This window comes from Setaria viridis, chromosome 4 (genome assembly GCF_005286985.2).
Source record: "Setaria viridis chromosome 4, Setaria_viridis_v4.0, whole genome shotgun sequence".
In the NCBI taxonomy this organism is placed as follows: domain Eukaryota; kingdom Viridiplantae; phylum Streptophyta; class Magnoliopsida; order Poales; family Poaceae; genus Setaria; species Setaria viridis.
The window spans coordinates 6,976,295-7,002,615 of NC_048266.2; the positions used below are offsets into that span (position 1 = coordinate 6,976,295).

Below are 26,321 nucleotides of genomic sequence, written 5' to 3' on the forward strand. Positions count from 1 at the left end.
CAAAATAAATTATGCTCTTAGTTAAATAAATTATTTCTAATTTAGTTATCTTATCTTGTACTTCATCTACTATTTCTTCAAGTATCATGCAACAAACTCTGATGTTATTGCCGGAGTAGTTCTTTGCAATCTAGCATGTATATGGTCACAAATCAGTGGAGGTGGAAGTTATGTAACACAGTCAAACACACACGTGAAAACTCATGATGATCAAAGAACGTGAAAAAAAATATGTACCTGCATTAGCTGCATTCCGTTGTGTGTTAGGGCAGGCATAGACGACACCATAGGCGACGAGTCGAGAACGTTGTCCTTCTCCTGGCTTCCTACCACCATCACAACTGCGATACGTGAGGAGGTTTCTCCTGCCGTGGAGTGCAGACTGCTATCCTCCTGATCTCATTCTCATTGTGACGGCTGCTACGACTGCAATACTCGTCGAAGATTTCTATGGAGCTCTCCTTCTTTGCAACGATCTAGCATCGCACAAGAACGTCTTCTCCTGACCTAGGCTACAACATCAGAAAATGGTGGCAGCGTCGGCGGCACGTAAGGGATGCGGTGGCGGACGACGGAGGATGCGGCGGCAGAGGACGGAGGCGACAACGAACGGATTCTCACGTGAAGGTTCTGACGAGAGGCGCTAGCGGAGGTTTTGACGACAGGCGCTGGTTTCTGTTTCTATTTCTTCAAGCCGAGAGGGCCTCTGCGACTGGAGAAACCTCCACGGGCGACAGGAGCGAGCCGAGCGAGCGAGCCTGCCTCTACGGAACGAGCACGGCGCGCGAGCGGGAACCGCAAGGGTTGATCCGCTGGAGTCTTCACGTGGCAGAAATCACGAGGAGGTCCTCGCGCGGAGGACTGTGGGGGCCATTCCAACGCAATATTTTTCCTGCGGCCGCGCCGCACACGACTACACGAGCGTGACATGCGGGGGCTGAGAAGCAAGCAGGCTCATAATCTACGATTCGGCAACTTTACGCAGTGATGATGACCAAATCAGTTCACGCCCTGATCTCTCTCTAGACTCAGCAGCACACAGACAGTTCAAAACGCCTAATTGACAGTGGATTAGGATTTAAGGATAATTAGAGGGCGTTTGGTTCCCTTTACTTATTTTTAACACGTATCACATCAAATGTTTAGATACTAATTAGGAGTATTAAACGTAGACTATTTACAAAACTCATTACATAAGTGGAGGCTAAACGGCGAGACAAATCTATTAAGCCTAATTAATTCATCATTAGCAAATGTTTACTATAGCAACATATTGTCAAATCATGGACTAATTAGGTTTAATAGATTCATCTCGCCGTTTAACCTTCACTTATGTAATGGGTTTTGTAAATAGTCTACGTTTAATACTCCTAATTAGTATCTAAACATTCGATGTGAACGGGTGCTAAATAAGCACATGTAACCAAACCAGGCCTTACTTGGCTTATACATATGCACAATCTGGTAGTTTGCTTGATCCGTATTCCGTATATACTACATTACAGCTCCAGCTGCAGCTGGACTTTAGATTTGGGACGCGGTGGCATGATCATGCCTGCCTGGGCACAAGACTTGAACTGAGTTCTGCCTGGAGAAACGTCAGGCCTGGCACGCTCTACTCGCGATGGCCGAAGCGTACTCGGAGATTGTTGGATCTGGTGACTGCCGCAGGTGGACGATGACTGGGAGCAGCTCTGAAGATCGGAGGAAGTTCCTGCAGATGGCGTGGTCGCACATCTTGCGCAGGGCAAAGAGCACGATCCTCAGCGGCGATTCGGTAAGAGCATCCCGCCTGCTGGGGCTCAGGGCAACAGTAGAGTAACTGCCGACCATCTTCAGCAGCGCCTGCACAACAGGGGTATGAGAGTTATGTAACAAAGACTTGACGAAGTTCTTTAATCAGAATTAAGGTCGTCTGTCCATTTTTTTTTCATAGAACAGGAGATGAAACTGAAAGCTTTTCTCAACAGTTTTATCGAGCCGCAGTGGGACTAGAAGCCACTCAATGCAGACAACAGAACATGACGATGAGAAATAGGCGAGACTTGTCAAACCTGAATTGCGCCCTGGGAGACGATGTCTTCGCAAAGTATATCAGAGTTCCTCACTAGATTACTGAGCGCGCCTGCAGCGTTGCCTTTGGTTTTATCCTCCTCAGGACCAAGAAGTAACGTAGTGAGTTGAGGTATGGACCGTCTTAGTTCTTCATACAGCATGTCATTATGATAAGCAGCGTTGCCAACCTGGCATGGTAAGAATTAAACAAGTAGCTCAGTCCAACCCTCCTCTTGGCACTGGATAACCAGAAGTTCAACTCTTTTAAAGGCATTTTACAAACTTACAGCAAAACATGCAAACTTCCGTGTGCGCTTGTCGGGATCAGAACATCTGTCAACCACGAGCTGGATCACCTTATTTGCTGCCTGCCACCAGACATCAGCAAAGTTAATACTACTAACGTGCGATTTCATTCTGCGAAGAAATTAAAAGACAATATACATGCATATTTCCTTACAAGTGGACTATAAAAGTAGGAGCTGTGGCGACACATATTGCCGATGGCACTGCAAGCTTTTGCTCTTATATCAGGATCTTCATTAGACAAGAAGTTCTTCAGAAATCCAACAAGGCCAGCTTTATCAATTGGTACATAAAAGTCCTAGGCACAAGCACGATATATCATCAGTTTGTATATCCAACAAAGCTAAAGCATCACAATATAACATCTTTCCTAGACAAGTGCAGAGCTGCAAAGAAATGACAAACCTTTGACATCCGAGCAAGGTCAGAAACAATCATAAGGAAATCAAGCAAAGTCTCCTTCGCAATAGGACCCTCGAGTAATCCTGCTACTCTTCTTGGATCTAGAAGGCCTTCTTTAAGAAGCTGCAAAGCCAATGGCCGGTAACCTGCCATTTTGGCCACAATGGCCAGGGGCCTAGCTAGATCTTCCATGTCGACATAGTCAAGACAGCGAAGCATACATCCAGGAATACCAACCTGTAGAAAGAGAAGATCATGGAAATGCTCACTAATAAACAGGAAAAAGTAGAGCCAACTAATCAGACCTCTAGCAGAACTTGAATGTATTGCGGCATGTTTTGCTCCATAGTTTTCAGCATTTCCTTATTCTCTGTACCAATTCGTACACCAGGTGATGCAACGTTAAGCAGGAAGCCACTATTGATGGATGCAGATGCCGACGGCATGTTTGGAGAACTCTGCACAGCAACAAATGGAAATGCCAAGATATCAACAACTGAGTTTATCAGTTCCCGGACTCCCCTCTTTCCACCACCAAGACCTGTCCAGGCTGCCAATGCCTTGAGGTGTACATCAGACAACAAGTCAGTTAAGAGCTTTAACTGTTCCCTTCTATACAGAACCTCACGGAAAATTCCACCAGGAAGGCATTGAGATAAAGTAGAAAGAGTCCAGACAACTCCCAATGGAGACAACCCACTGCGGCTCGCTGAACCATCTTTCCCATCAGATGTCTCCTTTGAGAAACCATCAGTAAGCAAGCGGATTAGGAGCTGTGGGATGCCAACTGAGCAGGCTTGTTCGATGGCCAATGGCCCGCCCCATTTCAGTCTTGTCTCTAACAGCCCAATACTTCCATCACGGAGTCCAAAAAGATTCAGAAGGCCAGCATTATATCGACAAAGTGCCTCACTTCCATCAGATAACCAAAGCTTCAGCAAAGTGTGCAGTGTTGCCATACGTGGAAACAAAGCAAGTGCGGTTTCACAAAGAGAAGATCTAGTTTGACCTCCATTTTCAAGCGAAACAAGTGCTGAGAGCGCAAGCATTGCAGATGCACAGTGTGGCTGCAGGCAACTCTTGACGGTATCATCAACTGATGAGAGGTGTGCGAGAACTGAGAGCCGGGACCGCTGTTTTTTCTGGGAACTAGTTAGGATAACAGATGCTGACGATTCCCCCCCTGACTTCAGACATGCAGCTATTGTTGCTAATGCAAGGCAGCAGTGCACTACCAGGGCATGAGGGTTGGATAGCTTGCATTTCTGATTGTTGTTCTGCTTGGATTCCTTATTCAAAATTGATCCACACAGCGACAATAATGAAAACATGTCAGACACAATTGTTCCATCTCCACCATATTCTACTGCATCAACATCAGATGGCAAATTCCATGGACGACAAATAATGGCACAGAAAGACATATTCTGCAGACAGGCCCTTGAGATAAGCTGAAAAGCAAAATTTAAATGCATTAAGAATAAATACAATCGATGCAGAATCAGTCAAAAAAAACTGTATTGTATTAATTTATCGCAATAGAAAATGGATTGCAGTAATGTGGCATGTGAACCGAAGAGTGTAACATGTGCAATGTAATTAATTTGGTTGCCAAATGATCTGTCAAAACTCAAAAGAAATTCTGAAATGGGATTTTTTACAACGTTGCTGCTGACAATGCAACTATTATGCTTTATAATCCTGAGGTTAAGGCTACCAAAATATTGACCTCATTCCAAGGAGTTACTTCAGCAAGTTCCCTGTGCTACCCCTCGTGAAATCTAATCGGGTTGATTATTGATTCCATACTTAGTTTGTTACATATCTAACTGTGAATGCAACAGTTGCAGTTTGAATGTAAAAAAATAAATAAAGATTTTTTTTCCTAACAGTTCTTGGTGAAAAAGGATGTTCAATCAACGCCGCATACATTTCTAATCTCTATTGGTTTTATAGAAAACTAAAACTTAAATTTGATCAATTCTGTGATGGAAAAACACAAGATGATATTTCCACCATGCCAATGCAATGTACTGAATATAAAATAAGTTATAAGCACACAGCTATGTATTTTCTTAAACTTTTCACAAGGGCTACAAAAAAGATCTACAACATGGGGAAGAAAGGTGTTACGAGAAAACGCATTGATTTGTAGTCATACAGCATCTGAGAGATACCTGAAGACAAGCATGAATGGCTGATTCCAGACCATTATGCAAGCAGTGGTAAACTGCAACTTGCATTGGTCGTGAGCCCAGAAACGATTTAACAAATATGTTTATCAGATTGGTTGAGTTTGAATCTGCCATTGAACCTTGCTCTTGAATTGAGTGAATATGTCGCCATGAGTTAGAGAAGGGAAATGAAAAATTCTGTGCACTGATGGACATAATTTCAACAGCATGAGCTAGATACCAAATAGCCTTGCATGCCTCACAAGCAGCAGGTACCATGTTCGTAGAACCTGATATTATGTCTGAACCTGAAGCTATCAAACATTCACACAAGAGTTCCAACAATTGCGACCTCCTTGACTGATCAATAATCTTGAGGAGAGTTTTGTCAACTGGCTTTGGTCCTTCGGATGACATACTAGCTTTCAACCCAGAGATAACCCGGGATAACATCAGAGCAAGGCAGGCAGTTGACTCACGAGGAATTCTTCCAGATGGATCCACTGTAGAAACCAGGATCTGCAGATCAAAACTCTCATAATCAATATACAGAGGGTGAAACGAAGCTGACAATAAAACCTGAAGTGGGTAGCCAAGCGTTACCTGTGAATAAAGCTCATAAAGGGAGGACCAGTATCTGTCATAAGAACTTAAAATAAGTTCATCATTTGTATCCAGTAGTTTTCTAGCAATTGCCAGGCACTATACAAATAAAAAAATGGTTATACACGGCACGTTGTACCATCAAAGACACCCCTAATAAAGTAAGAATTGCTTTGGAAATGAGAATTGCAGAACCTATTCATGGGATATAGTATGTCAAAAGATTACTTTCATTTGATTTACTACTTTACTGGGATGTGTCTAATTTATAGTGAACAAAAACCAGAGTCTGACTGATGAAAGTACCTTCATCACAAGGCCATAAGCATCTGAAAGCTTAGTTCTGATAATGAGATTTGTAAACTCAAGAAGCATACAGATGTCTATTGCTGCATAAGATTGACATGAACTGGCATCAATTAAATTTTTAATAATTCTGAGTGACTGATTTGCTCCATCAATATTCAGTTCCCTGTAAAAGTTGAACCAAGCATAGCTTGAAATTAGAGACTTCGCATGATGAAACCAGGAGAAGACTTCTGCTGAGGGAATACAATATTCTCATCAAAATATTCTATCTTTTTCTCTCGACGCGAGGCTCTGCCCCATTCCCATTTCAAGAGAAACGGAAATACAAGGAGTCTGTTACAGAAAGAGCGCCTAGCCCAAAGGACAAGAGATATAGGCAGAAGCAGCAGCTTTCTAACCTGATTCAAGCTAGATAAACAACTGCAAAAGAGCCTAGGATTCCTAGACCCCATACAAAACAGGTTCTCACACCTTTAGACAGCCCAAATGTTGATAAGAAATTACCACTGAACTGATGTAAAATTAGTAGAGGGCAAACATGAAAAGTGATAAAGGAACCACATACTAGGAAAAGACTCTATTAGCCTTGACCACTAGCCCTTAACATTAACCATTTTCTTTCTTTAAGTTTCCAGAAGAGAGAAGAACTTCTAAAACAGTATGTGAGGAATGGAAAAGCTACATACCTGGGTGAACTTGGAGGATTAGTCAACCAAATTTTGATAGGGCTGACAATGGTTGACAGTGCTTCACTATCTTCAAGAATGCTGTTTGCACCTTTTACTGTTTGTGAAGCTTTTTCCAGCTTATCCAAAGTAGTACACTCTGCAATGAAGTATTTAGAAATTGCATACATCCAGAAAAGAAACATGCTGAATCATCAACACTACTGACAAATACTAATTAGAAGTCAGAATTTGGATATGTGTTTGGACAATGACTTGCCTGAGGGAGATGGAGAGCAATTTTCAGGATCAGCACCAGTAGATGAACCGTAATGGTCCTCGGTAGCTTGCATAGGTACATCTAGTTTTCTGTTGCCTTTTGGTTTATCAGAGGCATTTTCCCTATTGGTAACAGTAATTCTACCTGCCAAACATTAGATCAGTTTAAGAACTTGAACAAAAAATACCTAAGCAAAAGGAAACAGGTTTAGTATTTGAAATTGTTTACTTTCTGGGTCAGCTTGGGAAGATTGGTTCGTTGGTGTTTGGATTTCTTTTTTCCGAGTATCCTCCGATCCTTTAACTTCAAAAGGTGCAGTTCGAGTGTCCTGGATAAAAAGTGTAAATAATGATTTGCTTTTAGCATGTAATTTTTTTGATACTTTAAGTACTAATTTTCTTTATATACTAAAATTTCTTTATTTATCTTAGCACATAACTGAAGATACTTACAATTGATGACTCCATTGAATCATCTTTGACAAATGGGTGCTCCAACAATGCTGGCCAGGTTAATCTACTTTGAGGCACCTATTCCATCATACACAAGCTTTAGAAAAGAAAAGGAGGAATGTATGAACTCATTAGATGTGATTTGCGGACAAAATCTCATTTATGACCTTGTTTAGTAAACCCTTCAGGAAGCTCTTAAAGTTTGAACTCATGTTATCTGGATATTTCACAGGATCCTGCCACATTGAATCAAGGATACAAATCAAATTTAAAAATAGCAAAAGGTCACAAAGAGAATAGCTAAATAAGCATGCTAACCTTGACAATGTGCCGTATAAGTGCATAGACCGAATTTGTATAAAAGGGGGGCTGTCCAACAAACAATTCATACCTGGCCAACCAAACAGTAAATTTAACTTGACGAAAGTAGAAAGGATAAGAAACAAAAAGCAAGAAGATGGCACAGAGTTGAACTTTGTGCCAAAAGCCAGCAATATATTAAGTTTCCAAGTGACACAAAAGGAAACACGATACCTCGACATCTAGAATGTACTAGCGATAGAAGATTACAAAGTTACAAGGTCTAAATAGGAAAAACGTAGGTGTACATACAAGATAACCCCAAGCGACCATAAATCTGCTGTGTGGTTATATGGCTGTTCCCTCACCAGTTCTGGAGCCATATATAAAGGTGTTCCTGCGGAGGAAAAGGAAACCTAGTGAAATGAGAGGTTGGCAAAAGGAACTTATGGCTATCTATAAGATCAACCAATATCACTATGGCATATGCCTGAATAAGCTATAAAGAACCACTAAGGACTGGTTCAATTCAAAGGAGACAACTTCATATGATAAATTGTAGTGCAGAGCCACAAGTTTGGGATCATCTGTGTCCAGTGAAAAGACCAGTCCAAAATTTTAAGGAAACACGAACAATTCATAAATGACCTATGTACTGAAGTATTACAGCTTTATTAAGAGAGATGAAGAAGACAACAGTACAGCTGAATCGCATGATCTCTTTTAAATTCATCAATCGCTGTTACATTTAGTTTAGGAAATCAAAATGTTAATATATCTGCCAATAGTCACCATATGGCTAGAAGAAGGATTTCCAAGATTCAGAGATATGTGATCGATTATGAAATGAAACATACCAAACTGGCACATGTAGACTTTACCTACAGGCTACAAGACAGGAAATGGTTTTTTTTTTAAAAAAGTCAGCTAGCATGAGAAGATGAAAAATAATACCTTTTATGGAGCGTAATACAACAGTGTTAGCTGACATGGCACGAGCAAACCCAAAGTCACAAAGCTGTAAATAGGCAACAAAGAAAAAAAATATAATTTCAAACATTGTAGTGTATTGGATGAGAATTACAACTAGAACAGGAACAGTAAATAACGTGCCATAAACACCAGTTGTTGAACTGAACATTCAAGGAAAGAATCATGGCTTCTGGGATGAAAGCTCATTTGAGTAACATGATTAGCCACATCCAGTCAACATCATGAACTAGAGCACATCGGATGGACGGGTAAACTGCGCTGAACCACGGAATACAGGATTGTGTGCACTTTATATGTGTAAAATTGCATGGATGTAGCAACTAATTCATAATTTGATAGTAGTGTAGCAAGAACAGCATCTTGAATATGTGTTTTGCGGCATCTACTTCTGTACAGTGTACAGCAAAGAAACTTTATGCTGGTCATCTAATAGAAACTTCAGCAAATGTAAAAGGGATTACCAGGCATTGTCAAATTGTGCATGCCAACATGAAACAGAAACTACCTTTACAATAGATCCTTTCCCGATAAGGATGTTCTGAGGTTTCATATCCCGGTGAATAATACGATTGGAATGCAAATAATACAATGCTTTTACCTGAAATGAGATGTGTTGAAAAATTTAAGGCAACAGAAAGAACTCTGGACTGCTATGGTGCGCAAGCAAGGAGCAGTAGAACACAAAAGAGTGAAGTGCATACCAGCTGCTTAGCAATCGCCTGAACTTGTTCTTCGGGAAGGCATTTATCATCCTCAAGCACCTCAAACAATTCTCCCTGACCCAAGCATTTTCAGTGAAGCTAGTCAGCCCAAATATATTGAAACCAATCAAAAACGAGAAAGCAAACAGTAATCAACCTGAGCTTTTGTGTACCTGGGCAAACTCTGTGACAACGCAAAACTCCTGAGGGGTTTCAAAAGCATCGATCATTTCAATTATGTTCTCATGTTTGAGTTTCCTGAGGATCTACATAATTGTGGACAACAGCAAAAGATGAGATGGTATAGTAAGATAAGAAAAACCCACAGTAAGCTAGACAAGTGGGTGGGCAACTAGTGTAAAACATATTGCTACACGCTGCAGTTGCAAGGAGAGATGAACTGCTGCAAATATTACACTTGAATTCTGGTTTTCTTACACACTCCTAATTCTGTGTTTTACAGCAAATTGCCCAAATTTGAAGTCCATGTAGAAATTAGAAAAACATCTGTAGTTACCTCAATCTCCTGCCTAAGGTTGTGTATATCCTTATCAGTCTTCCCATGCTTAAGAATGAACTTCATCGCAACCGTCTGAATCGAACTCAAAACACAGAAAAAAAACCTATCAATTATAAAGCCAAACAATCCAATTCATCTAATCATCATATAGGCCCAAATACAGATGGGTCAGGAACTCAGGATACTGATGAAGGGTGCTAGTCTGAATGATGCTGACCTGGCGAGTGTACTTGCGCCTGCCCTTGTAAACCTTGCCAAAGGAGCCCTCCCCGACAAGGTCGATGACATGGTAATCCTCTATCCCCATCTCGCGAAACCCTTCTTGCAATCAGGGGCAGCCGGATCAGGGGAGGGCCTAGTAATATTTTTTTACAAAAATCGAAGTTAGTGGGTATGATACATTGACATCCTAGTAAGTGGGTCAGATCCGAATGCACATAGCTTAGGGTGCTCGGTTCCGCACTGCAGGGAGCGAAGGAAAAGGGCGGCGCACCTAGAGGATGATCGTCGCCGGCGAAGCGCAGATGAATCCCTCTCCCAGTCGCCGCCGCTCGCCCAGCGCCGCTGCCGCCGGCGAGAAACAGACGCAGGGTAGTTTGGTGGAGGAGAGTAAGTCTCCTCTTCCCGCCCGGATGATTCAACTCATTGTGCCGTTCTCACTTCTCAGCCGCAGCCTCTGCCCTTGTGTACTTGGGCCACAAAATCTGAGTCAAAGCCCAGCGCTAGAGGATGGAAGGCGTGGCCGGTGGCCCAGTTCATTCCTCCCTTCCATTTCTAGTTTTTTTCTCGGTCCTTTACTCCCTTTTCCTTCCTTTGCACGTATTTCTCGATCATCACAAATAAATATTTCCTAGCAATTCATCAGGAAAATTAAATTATACTGGCATTTCTTAAAAAATAATACCTACGTATCTGCAAGGAAAATATAATAGATACATTAGCTGGTAGTAATTAGTAATTTTTTTGCGGGAAGTAATTAGTAAATTGTAATGTGTTCATTTTGCATCCGCCACCGGTTTTCCCTATAAAAACACATAATACGTGCAATACATTCAACATTTCTTTCTGCATACTCCCTCCGTCCATGAAGAGACTAATTTTCTAGGACAGATTAGTGGTGGCGTGAAAAAACTCTAATACCCTCATTTGTTGGTCACATGCAGTAAAATTTGGCATGCAAACCACTTAATTAGGCAAGTAGTTAGATCTAATTGCATTCTTTTGTGGGATTTTTTTTCAAAAATTAGGAATGCACTTTTCGTAGGATGGAGGGAGTATGACAGATACAACAAAAGTAACTACTTCCTCCGTTTCAAATTGCAGGTCATTTTAATTAAGATGTATTGTTTTGCTATGCACTTAGATATAGTAGTGTATATCTAAATGTATAATAATATCTATGAATTTAGAAAAGTCAAAACGATCTACGATTTGGAAGGGATGGAGTGATTTTCATAGTAAAGGTTACCTGCAGACAGCATAACCATGTAGGAGCTCTATTTTTCGTTTACACATAGGTGGTGCCCTCACTGACCCACACCGGCCGCGAGCGTATCACACTATCACACAACTCTAGGTAAAAACAAAGAAACAGTGCACGCTGCACTTGCTATCTTCCTGTTTCATTTGGAGTCTTTGGTGATTGATTGGAATATTGGATGGTCCGTGCTGCTAAAGACGCGACATCCTCGTAGAACGTAGATTTGCTTAATTAACTGCGAACTGAGCGGCTGATAAAGTTCCTTAGGAAGAAACGTACCATGTTGGAATCCTCGACTTGGAACTGTGCGGGTATTTTACTAGATTTATTTTAGGATTAACCATGCTATTTCTTTTAGTGATAGGCAACTTTGTCAATTACAAGAATTTGCCGGCTCAATCTTTTGAGGTAGCGTGCGCGTGTTCGTAAGGACGAATGTACGTGCGTGTGTTCATAAGGGCGAATGTGCGTGCGTGTATGTGAGCGTTAGCGTAGTGTGTGATTCAAAGAAAACAAACTACCTTAACTTGTTTAAGACAATTAAAGCTGGAACATATACTGGAAATGCCGAACCAAACTCGATGTAGAAACTACCATGCCCGTATTGCGCAACCTTGTTTAGTCAGATATCAATTGCCTTCCAACTCTTGTTTTTCCACTAACAGTGGACGCTGATACAGGAAAAACAGAAAGTAGCTCAATATTGTTCGATTCGACAACAGTTTCGTATCATTAGTTTGTCAAAACAATATTCAATACATGTGCAAGTCATTCCAACGAGTTACCACCAGCGCAGCAAAAAAGTAAGCATCGTGTAAATGGACAATGCTTTTCCAAAATGCGAAGAATTGTGTCCAACCAAAGGCATAAACATCATCCATTATATCCCTAAAAAACATCACCCATTATATGCCATTTCTTAGCACATCCTCGCTTATCCACCATGCAAGAAGCAACTCATGCATTTAGGGAAACGTTGAAGGGCAAACGGAAACCTCAAGCAGAACAGCAACTCATACAATGTTTTTTTAGAGAGAGGGTACATACATAGACCCTCATTGCGCGGAAAACGTACAGTACCACTGACATCCACTGGAATTCATCCCCACTAGGGATCGATCCCATGACCTCCCATTAAAGGGCCCGGTGCTACTGAAACCTGCTGACCAACTGCTCAGCAGCCCGTTCGCACTCATACAATGTTCAGTTGTTCCCAAGAATGATATTATGAAACTACTTTGTGCTACAAGAACATGACAAACTGAGGAATATCCTTTTCCTCAATATACCCCAAAAAAGGTGCATAAATGCATAATGCCCGTTTGTACATCAAACATCTAACCCCTAGAGGCACAGAATCAGTGTAGTTAGACAATAGTCAACTATACAGATTAAAAGGACGATTAACAGAACTTCAGGTACCACAGCAAAAAAACATTTCAATGCTCCTCTAGGAAGGCAGACTACATCAGCAATACATAAATATATCACCACGATCATTTAAATGGTAAATCGTAGTTTTCAAAAGGAGCCAACCAAGTTACCACATCGCCCGATGATTCATGACGTGGAAGCCCTCAACTACAGTACAAAGAACCCCAACCAAGTTATCACATTGCATTCCATAGCAGAACAACACACTACAATGCCCGCTTGCCACTGCCCCACCCAATGTATGAATAAATTAGAATAGGACACGACATAACAAGATGGAAAGCACTCAACCTTGGTGCTCGTGCGAGAACTTGCCCAATGTTTAACTCACAATCTACATCATACCAGTTCAGATGGGATACTGAATTCACCTGGGGGAAGGAAAAGCTAACAAAAACCTTGTTATAGCTTAAATAGATCAGAAAGAGCTGCACTAAAAACAAAGGTGCTTCCTGTTAAAAGGAGCCTACTGTTGTTACATAAAGGCTCTTGTGACCCCCCTAATTACAGATAATTAAGAAACCTTCAAAAGCTGGGTCTCCAATTCATATGACCGAGCTGTGGCTGCTGATAAGTCCCAACTTGGGGACCAGGAGCCGCCACCCCGACCCCAACATTGGGACCAATCGCTGATGGCACCTGTTGATGCACCATGGGGTGTGGACTTACAATAGAGGGAGGCTGCTGGGGATGGTACAAGCCTGGGAACTGAGCATGAGAGGATTGGGCCGTAGCATTGAAAGATGCATTCGCTGGATTTGGCACAAAAGCACCAGGTGTTGCTTGACCTGATATGTTGTAGTATGGAGGAACCTGCATAGTTGGAATCTCTCTACCTGCCTGGATCCATATGTCAGATGTCTCAACCTGTGGAAGATACTCATATTAGTAAAGTTGCCAACGAGCTCAAAAAACAAGAATGTGTACCTCAAATACACCAAAATGAAAACTATGAGCCTAAAGCTATTATCATTATCATAGTTTCTTGTTGGGATAGAATGCCACCTCTCCATCATTTACATTTCTAAGGCAAAATATGGGGCACTACCTAAAGTACATGATCAAATAACAAAGTAAGGCAACTGTCCTATTAATGCGTTACAAAACCATAGGCCCCAATATCCAAAATATCCACAAAATTGTAAACTGTACCTGTTGAGTTGAGGCATAAATGTTGTTGTCCTTGTACTTCATCCTATTGACATCATCAACACCAACTGCAGCTCCAATAACACCAGGAGAACCCATTGTAAAACCAGCTGGAGTGTAGTTTCCATAAGCAGAAGGGTTACCAGCTGGGACTGGTTTATACTGTGAAACTCCATACTTCATGCCTCCTGCAGCTAAATGTGAACCTCCACCAGGCATCTGAAGATAATTATTTCCATTTGATGGATACGGAACATTTGGCGAATAGTTTGGCAAAGGCATCGGATAAACTGGAGAATAGACTTGTCGGTATGGCATGAAATTTGGAAAATGTTGCACATGCATTTGAGGGTACATCTGTGCTGCGGCTTGTTGCTGAGACATATGTTGCTGCTGTGAAGAGATAGCAACAGGGCTGTTGTTCACAATCTGAGGATTTAGGGCCTACAAAGGTCAGCACATGTCACTACATAATCATGAAATCTACAAAGACGCAAAAGATGTTGTAAAATTATCTTTTTCCTTGAACAGCAATATTATGTTTTTATTAAGATCAACAATTAACGGAAGACCATTTAAGGAAAACAAAAAAGACGAAATGTGGCAACAGTCCAAATGTTATTATCATTGTTCAGCCTGAGACAGAACACTAAAACTAAGACTGGCTTCTCGAATTTTATGTTACAGTACGCACAGACTAGTTTGCTCAATTATAAACCAGCTGAGCATCAGTGTTTAACATAGCTGAGCTCCCCATTGTGCTTAAGCTGTCAGCCCAGACCCTAGAATGTTTTCCACAGAAAAATGAGTAATAAATGAGAACTAGGTACAGTAAACATGGAAACCAGGTGAAGGGTCACAAAACTGGACTCATTTGCACCCCTGGTCTATGAGGTGATTATGGGCCAAGACTATGAGGTGAAAGTGCTATAAAATAATTCGCCTACAGAATATGACAAAAAGATTACGAGTAACACAAAAGGAACTATAGGAGAGACAAGGTGAAAAACAGTAACTACCTCAGACGTGGAAGGAAGTACTTGTGAGTGAACATTAGATTCTGGCATCCTGAACACCTGCACAGCATTATCTGGTTCCGGATTTTCTGAAGTGTACCCCTGATGAGAGTAAGATAGTAAGCAGAGAAATCACACATTTCATCCAAATTACTTTAGTAAAAACAATTGTTGATTTGGAATAAGCAGTCAACCTCTGTAATATTCTCCACCAATGTATATCTCGAATAATTTTAAATTGAATGTATGGAGATAATGTTGGTTTCAATATATTAAAACATTAATAGTACACAGTATAATAGGAATTAGTATTTTAAGTTGCATTTCGAAATTGCAAACTAATTCCAGAAAAATTACAGCAGTAAATATACCTGAGAAGTGGAAGTCAGTACTTGCTGATGTACATTAGGTTCCACCAGTCCATATAACTGTGCCTCATTATTTGAATGCATATTAGGATCTTCATGACCGTATGTCTGTAAAATTTAAGTTCTACATGTCATTGAAGATAAGAAGAAGAAAAAACTCTCTGAAAAACAAATTGGCTTTCTATCTAATAAATAATCTAATAACAAATAGAAGGCCAAACAAAAAAACAACCATGCCAAGCATCGAAAAATATGCACTGACAAGCGTATTATACAAATTCCCTGTTAACTTACAGAAAAGGCAGTCAAAGTTGTGGTGATTTGGGTGCTTTCTCCATCTGCTGCACCAATTGGAGTGTCGCTCTGAACTAAGCCCAGACCATCATCATTCTCTACTTGTCCACTCATTCTGTCACTATCCTCGGATGGTGGTAAGGAAATCTCAGCCGTTGATGTGGAGAGGTGCTGTGAAGATCTAGTTTGCTCATCCACGTCATCATGTCCAGCACCCATACTATCGTCTTCGCTAACTTGTTGAACCGGATCTTGTACACTACATATAACAAAAGGATTATCACAGAATGCCATATTATATTCTCTAAATTACCCACACCCACACAACTTGGAGTGCATAGCATTCAGAAATGATATGCTAGAATATTTAAAGGAAAAACAAATGAAAATATCATTAGGATTTGTCAAATATCATTTAATAAGTTATAAATATCTAAACACCCAAATGACTATGCCAATGAAACGGCAGGTCCAAACCATTCACCATGTAAAAGAACAGATGTTAGCAAATTGTACATAAAATATAAACATGACGTAAACTACGGAATCCAGTTTTATTGAATAATAAAGTACTTTTAAATATAGAAAAATATCTAAACTGCAAGATCTAATTTAGTATTATTTGATAATATAAACAACTTCCAAGTGATCAGCTTCATGCAACAATATTGTTGAGTTCTGGCATAATAACTGATAAAAAGAATTGGAAAAGGTTCACCTAACTGTTCTGGTACTTCAGAGTCCGGAGAGGTTGAGGCCAGTACTTGTTCCGAATCGAAACCAGATGTAAAACTGCCAAACCTTAACTTTGTCTGCTCATATTCAGGCACACGAAGGTGTTCCGGGATGATAACATGCTCTACCTCGTGCAAGTTAGCTTGTGAAAGTTTATCAGACAAGCCGTTCACATCTGGTGCATTAGCATTTTCAGTGTTGCTAGCTGAAGGAGAAACAGCATCAGCTACACTGTTATCTGCATCAGTGGTGGCTGACTTCTTTGTTGATTTTGGCTTCCACTCCTTAATAGGCTGAAAAGCTGCAGTTATCATTTAATCAGATTATTTCCCATACAAGATGGCCAGAGAAAACTTGAGAAGCTAAACATTGAGGGACAAAGTCAATTTGTGTTCAATTTAGCAATTTTCTGGCAACATGGAACATATCCAGAAAGAGCATCTTAAATAAGAACTCACTCGAGTAGATCTCCACACGGAAGCGAAAGAAAAAATAAAAAAATAAAAACACTACAAACAGTACTCAGTAATGAAACTGATTAATACCTGTTAAACAAATTATTGTCTGTAAAATAACTTGTAATACGTTTGCTTTCAAACTTCAAAGAGTGCACCACTAATCTAAGTTTTTTTCACAAAATCCTTACAGTTGCTGGTGAAAGAACTAACATTTCGATATCAACCCTTCTGCTGAACTAAATTACAGCATAACCATCACTGGAGAATGTTACCTTTTTGGTTACTAGTAGGACCCTGGTGATACCTGTTGACATTTTGGGCAACAAAAGATCTACCAGTAGGCCTTCCACGAAATATTGCGTCAGGTCTCTGGTTTTGTTGAATGTTTCTAGACATAAAAGCGGAGTGACGCCCAGATGTCCCAACAGAGGAAAAACTCCCCCTCTGAGTATTAGCATAAGAACCACCTGGTGCATGCATCTGAGAACCCAGACGGCCAGCAGGTTGCCTAGTGGAATTAATAACTCCAACTTGACGTCTAGCAGGTCCAACAGTTCCACCAGCATTTCTGGCATTGGATGGCACATGGGTTGGGTCAGAACCTGGGAAGTGCTGCTCATTCTGAGAGTTCTTCAAATATGGCTTTACATGCTTCTGCGTAGCACCCTGAGCATCCCTCTTCCCTTGAAGTGTCTCAGAGTGGGGGTTGTGCTTAACATTTTGATGTGTGATCTGGACATCTGAGGTCGTAGCAGGTGAACGGTTTCGACCAGACTGAACCACACTGAACAAAGACGTCCAACAAGAAAGTTTTAGTCTGATTACAAAATGTGCATATGCAAAACAACTGCCATAAAAATTTAAAGGAAGAGAGCACTTTCCAAATTTATATTTTGGTCTATGTGGTCATGTAGTATGGCTCAACAATCTAGTTGTAAAATAAACCGAAAAATGACCGTAGCTAAAATGTAAAACTAGTTATACGCATTCAGTCAAGGCAGCTACTTGTCAACGTGTTCTATTTACCTCAAGATATGTAACACCTCCTTTTCACAAGATTTGTTCAAGTACAGTAGGGCACAGAACAAAGAAACATCAAACCTCACTTTTTCATTTCACAGTATTAAGTTACGGTTGATAGTGGAGGTGATGCAATATCTACACTTGATTTTCTTTAACAGCTAACAATGGACGAGAAAAAACCTTTAGCTATAGAGGAAAACATCGTGAAATGGTGAGAGTACTTGTTGGACTACAATCATTATACAACTTAGCCTGAACTACACAAAATGATGACAAGATTGTTTGACAAACAGACGAGCACACAAAAGAGTACACAGCAGCAGATATTGTCAAACAAATAATACCTCCTATCAGACATTTGTACATTTGGTGGACCTTTGTGTCCTAGTTCTGGTCTGTTCTCCACCGCACCATGTTGAAATCTATTATCCCTCACAACCCGAAATTCCCTACTAGGGCCTGCATCAAGCAATGAGTTACAAATCAGGTGCGAGCTCGCAAACATGCTAGGTTAAATTGGAAAAAAAACTTCTGATATGAGAACAACAGACTACAAAGCATATCACAATCTGGAAAAAGGAAAATTATATACTTCATAATAAGCCAGCACATATAACCTGCAGAACCCAAGGGGTTTATAATAAGAAAACGTTCAATATCTAAAATTTTCAGATGTTAAAAGATATTCAGTATGGAAACCACAAATCCAATTTGAGGAAACAAAAATATTATACATAAACCAAATTTCGTGAGTACAAGAATGTGTCAAAAAAGTTAAAGCAAATTATGTCATTTCAAGAACTGAATAATATATAACTTGTCCTAATTAAACTATTCTACAAGTCTATTTCATCTAAGATAAACACCACTCAGAAAGAGATGGCTCAACAGATCAGTTTTTTTTTTTAAAAAAAAGGGTCATTTTGCTAATTCTAACTGAGAACAGTCAACCAAATTTGTTAGTTGTCTGCTTAAAAGGCTGAAATGCAAAACCTTATCTAAAGTGTTATTTGAGAGAGAGATTACAAAATACAACTCTATGGAGAGGGACTCAGAAAAGCACACATCATATGAGGCATAATGATATTAATCAAATGGTTTTACAGGATCCTACAAAGAGGTGTTGCAACAAGCTTTGATAAAAGGAAAACAACCTTACGCATTTTCAAACCAAACGACAAACTACAGAAGGCTTAACTTGTGTAGGAGTTCAATTATGCTACCTGACATCTGACCCTGATTAGGAATTCTTCTTTGATCATTATTCTCAATCCTTTGTGTGTGCGGCTTCATCCATTGTGGGTTCTGCTCAACTGGTGCAGTACTATCAGCAAAGCTCTTCTGACCAGAACTCTAACAAAGCAATAATTCATTTTCAGCATAAGAGAATGTATAAGCAGTGAATTTAATAAGATGCTTTTTATTACAGACCAACCAGGCGAGAGCACTAGTAAAGCCTCATATAACACACTTGGACAACAATATACAGAAGCAACAAACCTGACATGTCTATTCAATTCATAGAAAACTCATTAATAATTGCATATCTGTGCAAATCATTCATAGCCAATGCTGAAAGCTTGCACATAAGGTGGGCCTAGAGAAGTGAATTTCTAGGCCACTCAGGACCTGGATGCTGCACCAGACCCACCTTCGAAGTTCAAATGCAGTACTCGTAACAAATAGTGAAAACTTAGATTGCCATATGAAATATTGCACAATGTACAGGATTAATAAGCGTTAGCACCTGTTTGTCAAATAACTAACTTGGCCACACAACTACACATATGTTAGGTGTGTCTCAGGCTAACTTCCCTAGTGATTATTACCATAATTTTGGTGTGCCTAACTTTCGTTACCACAAAATCCAACCTGTGAAGCTAGCTTTATACCTAAGCTGTTGCAGGTCAGTTCCACTATTATCAAGAGTACTATAACTCTCCAGGACTAGTGTTCATTCATATGTAAGCTAAAAATTAGTTAACAAAAAAAGAGAGAGACATAAGAGCAAATAGGCTGCTGAGGTATGCATATCGTGCGTGCGTGCGTGTGTGTGTGTGGCGTCTAGTGTTTCCTAGGACAGGTTTTCTTCTGTGGGCACTATGCATGCCTGCACCTCACTATTTAAGGGCATAGAACCCCAGCTGTGCCTTTCTGCTTTAGACTGTCTGAAAATTTGGTTACCAAGCCTAACATTATGACAAAAACACGTATCTAGTACGCTAAAAACAAAAAAAGAGTAATCCAAAAGGTAAACAACTTTATATCTTATAATCTTTCACTTTGCCATTGCATTAAAAAAATCTAAACTGCTAATGTATACCTCTTTCTTCTTGTCCCTTTTTCTTTTAACTTCGTGAAATGGATCTGCAAGTGCAAACACAAGAAGAATTACTACCACAAAGAGAGCATGAGAAGAATTACTACCAGTGGCAATGGATTACAAATAATTGTATCTCTCAGACTCTCACCCATCAACTAAGTTCATAAATAAGTTGGATGCCACATGTTTGCCAACAACAGACACTCCACATACCAGCACCATATAAAAATTTCAAAGCTACTTCTCCAAAACAATTCACGGAGATAATCAATCAATATCTAATACTTAAGTGGATGCAAGTATGGGCTACCTGAAAATTTTACCTTAATAACCAGCATAAAAGCCAAAAATACGAGTAGTCAACAACTAAAACTAACAATCTGACCCTGCGTAAAGGCCATTGGCATATCTACATCCTTAAATAATCAAGATCACAGGCTACAACAATACCCTCATGACTAATAGTATTATTATTCTATAAAACGCTGACCAACCCTGCGAATACCACACTAATCACCTCAAATCGAGAGCAAATCACCTGCAGAGCCTCCCCAAATTGCTACAGCTCGAAAACCCTAGACCGTACATCGCAATCCCACGCAACCCCCAATACCACGCGTGCAGCGGCAGAGCCGACCCAATGCGGCTCGGCGCGCGCCTCCAAAACCCTAGGTCCCGGTGCGGCACGAGATCGATCGAGGCGACCCAGATCGGGGGTAACAGGGCAGAGAGAGGGGAGACCTTGGTTGAGCAGCTTCTGCGCCGTCTCGTTGGGGTCCATGTTGGACTCGCGGAGGGTGTCCAGGATGTCGGCGTCCGAGTGGCCGCCGACGACCTCCTTGATCGACTGGATGGTGGACTGGATCGCCGTGGTGGTGGTGGGCGAGCGCGCCGCCCCCGCCGCCCTGTCCGAGCCCCCGCGCGCCCCGCCGCCAGCCATGCCCGCCGCGAGAGGGGAGATCGCCCGAACGCACGCACGCTAGGACGGGGGAGCGGGTGGTGGTGGAGGCGCTCGCGATCGCCGCCGGAATCGCATCAAACGACGCGAGGCCCTGGGTTTCGGGGGTGGGTCTGGGTTTTGGTTGGAGTGGTTGGGGCCGGCTGGGCTCGGTGGGTGCGTGGTTTTCCAAGGGAAGAAGGGAAGGAGGAAAAAAATAGATGGGAATTGAAAAGGTTGCGCGACTTGCGAGGGTGGTGGGCGCTGTGCACGAGTTTTACGGCTGGGGTGGCGAGTGTGCGTGAATGCGGGGAGGCGGTATAGGTAGTTAAATTACGGATAGGCCCCTACATAGGAGAGCAGCAAGCGTGGGGTTTCCGCGTTTGGTAGGGGGTAGAGGGGTGGAAGCGTCCTTTTGAATGGAGGTAGGGTTAAATTCGATTTGTTTTGGAGGGTCTTGTTTGTACTCGTATTTCATCCGGGTTGATTCCGTGGGCCGGGCCTGCGTTCGGGGTAATTGTGATTTGGGCTTTCCGGCTGGCATCGCCTTGCTGCTGGCTGAGCTGGACCGAAAGGTATAAAAGGTTTTTCTTTATCTTTTTGGCTTTGCTTGTTCCTTTTGTTTCTAGAAATATTCTATCCGTTTAAATCTGAAGAGTTTGAACGACCCTTGTGTTGCAGTCAAACATGCAAAGGTACGGAACATTTCGGATGCAGCAGCAGAATAGCAGATTATGCATTGGCTTCAATATCATTGTTCTTGTCTTTATGCTGGACCAACAAATTATCATGCGATCTATCGTTGGGCCCAGTGGCTATGCATTGACAAGCGCAGGTGAGGTCTGCTGGGACATGGCACTTGGCACATCTGTCAAGTATGCAACAGAGTTCAGTTTAGAGATTTTGATACAGCGCAGCCTCAAAAACATGTTTTTGGCATCGGAGATCAGATTCTACAGACACCGACATGTTTGGTTGTGACGGTCGTACATGTCCGTGTTACACCAGGGACTAGGAAGGCATCTTGCTTGCAGCACAGCTCAGAGCACGGTGTCATTGACCAGAGCGCCTTCGCCCTCCAATCGCCCAGCGCCGTTGCTTGCAGTTGCAGGCTCTCTCTGCCTCTGCACATCCACCAATCGGTACAGGTCTCCTCTGCTCTGCATCTCCAACGGGAGGTTCTCCCTGCACATGTTCTTCCTTGATCAGATTCAGACCACAAACACATGGTCACAGATCAACCAAAATTGAAGTGTGAATCTTAAATGTATAATATCTTATCGTGCCTTGTAGATTGTATCATGGAGAGGTCGATCTCGCCGATGGCGGTCGCTTCCTCGTGCCCAGCTGCTGCGAGCACTTCCCCAAACTGCAAAATTTGCAAAACAAATCAGCCTCACCCGGTTGAATCCAAACTGTCAAGGGGGACAAGTATGCAACTGCTTAGCTTTTGCGGTGTTTGTACCGGTCCAATGAGGCTCGAATGGCCCCAGATCATGAAATCCGACTTCGCGTTAGGGTCTCGCGCCGGCGAGCAGGTTGCTACAAACAGCTGAAAACACAAGAAAATTCAGGATTATCTTGGTTTTGCATACAGTTTCAGTACAATGTCAGAAGGGAGATTATTTAATTAGTACTCCTACCTGATTGTCAACAGCCCTGATGGAGTGAAAGGGTAGAAGAGAAAACAAGGTCAGTCAGAAAGTACATGGAGAGATGGATGTTCTAATCCTGACTTGAACAAAAGTACAGGTGAAACTAACAGTGGCAATTTACTATTTCTGATGGCATCGTCGCACAGAGAGCAGAACTGAAGAGCAGTGGCTGGAAAAAGGAAAAGAGGTAGTGGAACCTGGATTTTTGCATGAGGTCCCACAGGAGCTCCCCAGTGCTCATGTTGAATGCAGAAGGATAACATATCAGATGCGCGCCTGGTTTGGCAAGTCACAGGAAGAAAGGCTGACGCATGTTGAGCCGTTCATGGAAATTGGAGAGGATCTAGCACTGCTTGAAACCAATGTAGCAAGATCCTACTGAAATGGAGAGGCGTACCTCTTGATCTGTACAGCATCGCTAGTTCTGGGAACCGAATGTCATGACATATCCCTATGCCAATCCGTCCGACATCTGTAACACATTGTCAAGAGTTTTCACAAAAATAGAAGTAGAAGGAAAAAGTGTGAGCACAGTGCACAGCACATGTACTTCCACCTGTACAGAAATCTTAAAAGAATATTGCAGGAGCTTAGCATGTAAGAGGCTATTTTCAGACATGATGTTGTGACAGATGATACTTTATGATAACATACTTATAAGCAATTAGCATTTAGCAGTTAAGACACACCTGTGTCAACTACTGTAGGTTCCTGTCCACCTGTGAATGTATCAGACTCCTTGAGCTTGATGTCTCCTGGGATGTTAATCTCAAACAAATGCAGCTGAAACCGTCCAAATTTCTCAGCATTTTCCACACGGATCAATCCAAATTACTAGATGCAAATTCCACATTAAATTTTTGGACGCAAAGAACAGACTGTCCGATTACTCACTTTTCGATGTTTGGCCAATATCTGTCCATCTGGTCCGACGACACAGCAGGTGTTGAACACCTTCCCAGACGCCTTCTCTGGTATCGATCCGCCTACAATGGTGATCTTTCTGGCAGCAGCGACCTCGGACAGCATCGAGATCGACGGTGATCCTCCGCCGTCTATGTCTTCGGCGTAGCTTGGCAGGGTCTCCATTGAGTAGGGACAGCTCCATATTTCCTGTAACAAAGGCACAAAGCAGAGCAACAATGTCAAAGGAAGCAATGATTATAACTTCTGTTCAGTACTAAGATTTTCAGTCAGTTCAGTAGTTAACAGTTTGCCTATTTTAGAGGCACGGTAAAAACTGTCAGTAACAGAGTGAGGGACGACCTGTTCGTTCTGAAAAAGAAAAGAAAAGAAAGAAAGAGTGAGGGGAGGACTTGCCGGCATGACGATGAGCATGGCGCCGGCGTCCGCGGCGGCCTCGACGCGGGCGCGCGCACGGGCGATGTTCTCTTCCTTATCCGGTGAGACCAAGAGCTGGCACAACGCGATATTGTACTAGAGATGCGTGCCAACAGACCATGAAGAAAGTCGAACAAAAAAGGAAGGTGAGCAACTAAAAAGAGTGAGCCTGAATTTGCAGCTACCATGATTCCATGAACATGTTCTGCGCGAATTGGGGTTTGAGAACCGAGATCGGTGCGCTCTATACCTTCTGCGTGTTGGCTTTGGGAGGACGGAGCGGCGGCGGCGAGACCGAGGTGGGAGCCATGGTGAGTTCGATGCTCGGCTGGGAGGCAGGGCGATCGGGGATCTGAAGAGGGATAAGGCTGGGAGCCTGGGACTGTTGACTTGTTCTGCTGTTGTGCAACACCTGCATATGTCAGGCGATTCCATGCCACTTCTTCACTACATTTTTTTTTTGTTTATACCTGGTAGCACCTGTTCTGAATATGCACTGTATTCATAGTTGGTATAACAAGTTGGCACTCGTGTATTTCTTTAGGAAGTCTCGGAGTTCTCCATCAAAGGTTTTTCTAAAAAATTTGTGTTAAAGGTAGTACCAACATTTGCTGTAAGAACATCACAAGACTAGATTTGTCTGTAAATATACCTTTATGACATCAAAATTATCATTGATGATGTAAACTTATTCCATGTGTGATAGTAACTTTTGGCTAATGTTTTTCCGATACACAACATTAGCGTGGCATGGACATCACCTTTTCAAGCACACAAATGTGATAGTAACTCTCTTGAAAGATTAACCCAAAATATCCGGAAATTGACAATGTCACCACAGGTACCTATCTATTGACAAACACACACCACCTGCAACTGGAAGAATAATTAGGTGACAGGTGCCTAGCTATTGACAAACGCACCACCTGCAACCGGAAGAATAATTAGACAAGAAAAAAATGTGAACAATCACAAGTCATAGACTCCTTTCCGAGAGAGCAAGTTCCACTACAAAGCAATATAACTAACTGAGATGCCGTTGGATATTTGAGTGAAGTTGATACAGAGATGCTCTAAATATATGATTATCATTCAAAGGATGTGGGCCATATCTCTTCTCTTATTTTTAATACAAGTCTATATAAATCTGTTGATATCCGGAAATTTATATAGATTGGCTACGCAAGTGCATTCACTATAAAAATTACTTTCATAACATACATATTCCATCTATTTTGAAATTACAAGGCTTGTTTCGTTTCACTAGGACAAGCATTTGACCTACAATTACTCTATTAATACATAGTTTTGGTGACATAAAGTTGATGCCTTCAGATTCGTCAAAAAAACATTTTCTTTTAGCATATACTTTTGTACCACATAACTAAAATATTAAGAAAGTAATCTTGCATATAATCTGATAATACAAAACACGTGCTATAATTTTAAATGGAGGGAGTAGCTACTTTCAAAATAACACGCTTTTGGAATGCTAGTTAAGTGTTATATGAAAAATTATGAAGTTGTACCTTTTGTTTTTAGAGAGAAAGGATATTGCGTTTTTATATAAAAGCATGTGTACGAAGTGCGATAAATCAGTTTTGCTACGCTACTTTGCTGACGCAAAAGATGGCCACGGTGCAGTTGCAGGTGCAGGTGCGGTGTATCCGAACGTGGCGGACACGGCGTGGCGTCCTGGACCGAACGTCCGTTAGCTCTGCTCGAAGACGGTCATCTTGCGCTTCTCCGTACGCTGAAGGCGGTCGCAGGCTCCCACGGTCCCACCCACGCGGCCACGCGCCCCAGGGGCTTTTCTGCTGGGATCGGGATCCATCGTTCAGTCAGGTAGCATGAGGGCCGTGGTTTAAAGACTAACCGCACCGCGCGTTTGGAAACCGGCCTGTTTTTTTTTCTTTTTTCTTCTTTATTTTTTTCCTTTTCCCCTTCCTGTTCTTTTTCTCTCTCTTTATTTCCATTCTTTTTCTCTCCCTTTATTTCCCATCGTACTCACCCAAACGCCCATGCCTTATCCATTCTCTCCGGCTCTCCGCTCTTCCCATCCTCTTCCTCGTCATCCCCCGTCCTCCCTCGCTACAGCCACCAGACTCGGCCTCCCTTGCACCCTCCAGCCGCCTCACCGCGCAGGTTGCGTCCTTCGACCACCGAGCCCGACCTCCCCTATGTCCTCCGGTGGTGTACTCCGCCCCTGCGCGACCACCTTGCCACCATCCTCCGCTCGCTCGCACCCATGCCCTCCGCCTCCCTACACCCGCACTGCCGGGGTCTCTCCGGCCTCCCCGCGCCCGCACCCCGCCGGGGTCCTCCGGCCCTGCACCCGGAGGCAAGCT

At 42.0% G+C, this 26,321-nt stretch overlaps 3 protein-coding genes across 5 annotated transcripts; all 3 read right to left on the reverse strand.

Moving 5' to 3' along the window:
- Positions 1-1,395: 1,395 nt before the first annotated feature.
- LOC117852230 (serine/threonine-protein kinase TIO) lies at positions 1,396-10,427 on the reverse strand. Of its 2 annotated transcripts, XM_034734232.2 has the most exons (23): positions 10,254-10,425; positions 9,978-10,115; positions 9,758-9,832; positions 9,414-9,506; positions 9,241-9,315; positions 9,045-9,137; positions 8,501-8,564; positions 7,859-7,943; positions 7,565-7,637; positions 7,414-7,482; positions 7,247-7,324; positions 7,023-7,122; positions 6,795-6,938; positions 6,536-6,674; positions 5,847-6,012; positions 5,541-5,639; positions 4,941-5,456; positions 3,069-4,214; positions 2,767-3,000; positions 2,516-2,659; positions 2,343-2,423; positions 2,055-2,243; positions 1,396-1,845 (listed from the first exon to the last, which is right to left on the reverse strand). In XM_034734232.2, exons 2-23 carry the CDS (start codon positions 10,065-10,067, stop codon positions 1,600-1,602), a joined length of 3,999 nt encoding a protein of 1,332 aa, XP_034590123.1. In that variant the 5' UTR covers positions 10,068-10,115; positions 10,254-10,425; the 3' UTR covers positions 1,396-1,599. The 2 variants fall into 2 exon arrangements, with proteins under 2 accessions (XP_034590123.1, XP_034590124.1); XM_034734233.2 differs by lacking the exon at positions 9,045-9,137 and having other exon boundaries at positions 10,254-10,427.
- Positions 10,428-12,947: 2,520 nt separating this feature from the next.
- On the reverse strand, positions 12,948-21,198 carry LOC117852231 (uncharacterized). Of its 2 annotated transcripts, none has more exons than XM_034734236.2 (11): positions 20,782-21,198; positions 20,041-20,084; positions 18,941-19,070; positions 18,062-18,176; positions 16,967-17,478; positions 16,225-16,537; positions 15,502-15,760; positions 15,211-15,315; positions 14,843-14,941; positions 13,827-14,252; positions 12,948-13,541 (listed from the first exon to the last, which is right to left on the reverse strand). In XM_034734236.2, exons 1-11 carry the CDS (start codon positions 20,978-20,980, stop codon positions 13,200-13,202), a joined length of 2,544 nt encoding a protein of 847 aa, XP_034590127.1. In that variant the 5' UTR covers positions 20,981-21,198; the 3' UTR covers positions 12,948-13,199. The 2 variants fall into 2 exon arrangements, with proteins under 2 accessions (XP_034590127.1, XP_034590125.1); XM_034734234.2 differs by having other exon boundaries at positions 13,827-14,267; positions 20,782-21,196.
- Positions 21,199-21,689: 491 nt separating this feature from the next.
- LOC117851775 (omega-amidase, chloroplastic) lies at positions 21,690-24,405 on the reverse strand. Its single transcript, XM_034733672.2, has 10 exons — positions 24,224-24,405; positions 23,953-24,069; positions 23,527-23,745; positions 23,322-23,415; positions 23,030-23,104; positions 22,830-22,908; positions 22,621-22,636; positions 22,443-22,529; positions 22,264-22,346; positions 21,690-22,162 (listed from the first exon to the last, which is right to left on the reverse strand). Exons 1-10 carry the CDS (start codon positions 24,389-24,391, stop codon positions 22,018-22,020), a joined length of 1,083 nt encoding a protein of 360 aa, XP_034589563.1. The 5' UTR covers positions 24,392-24,405; the 3' UTR covers positions 21,690-22,017.
- Positions 24,406-26,321: the final 1,916 nt, after the last annotated feature.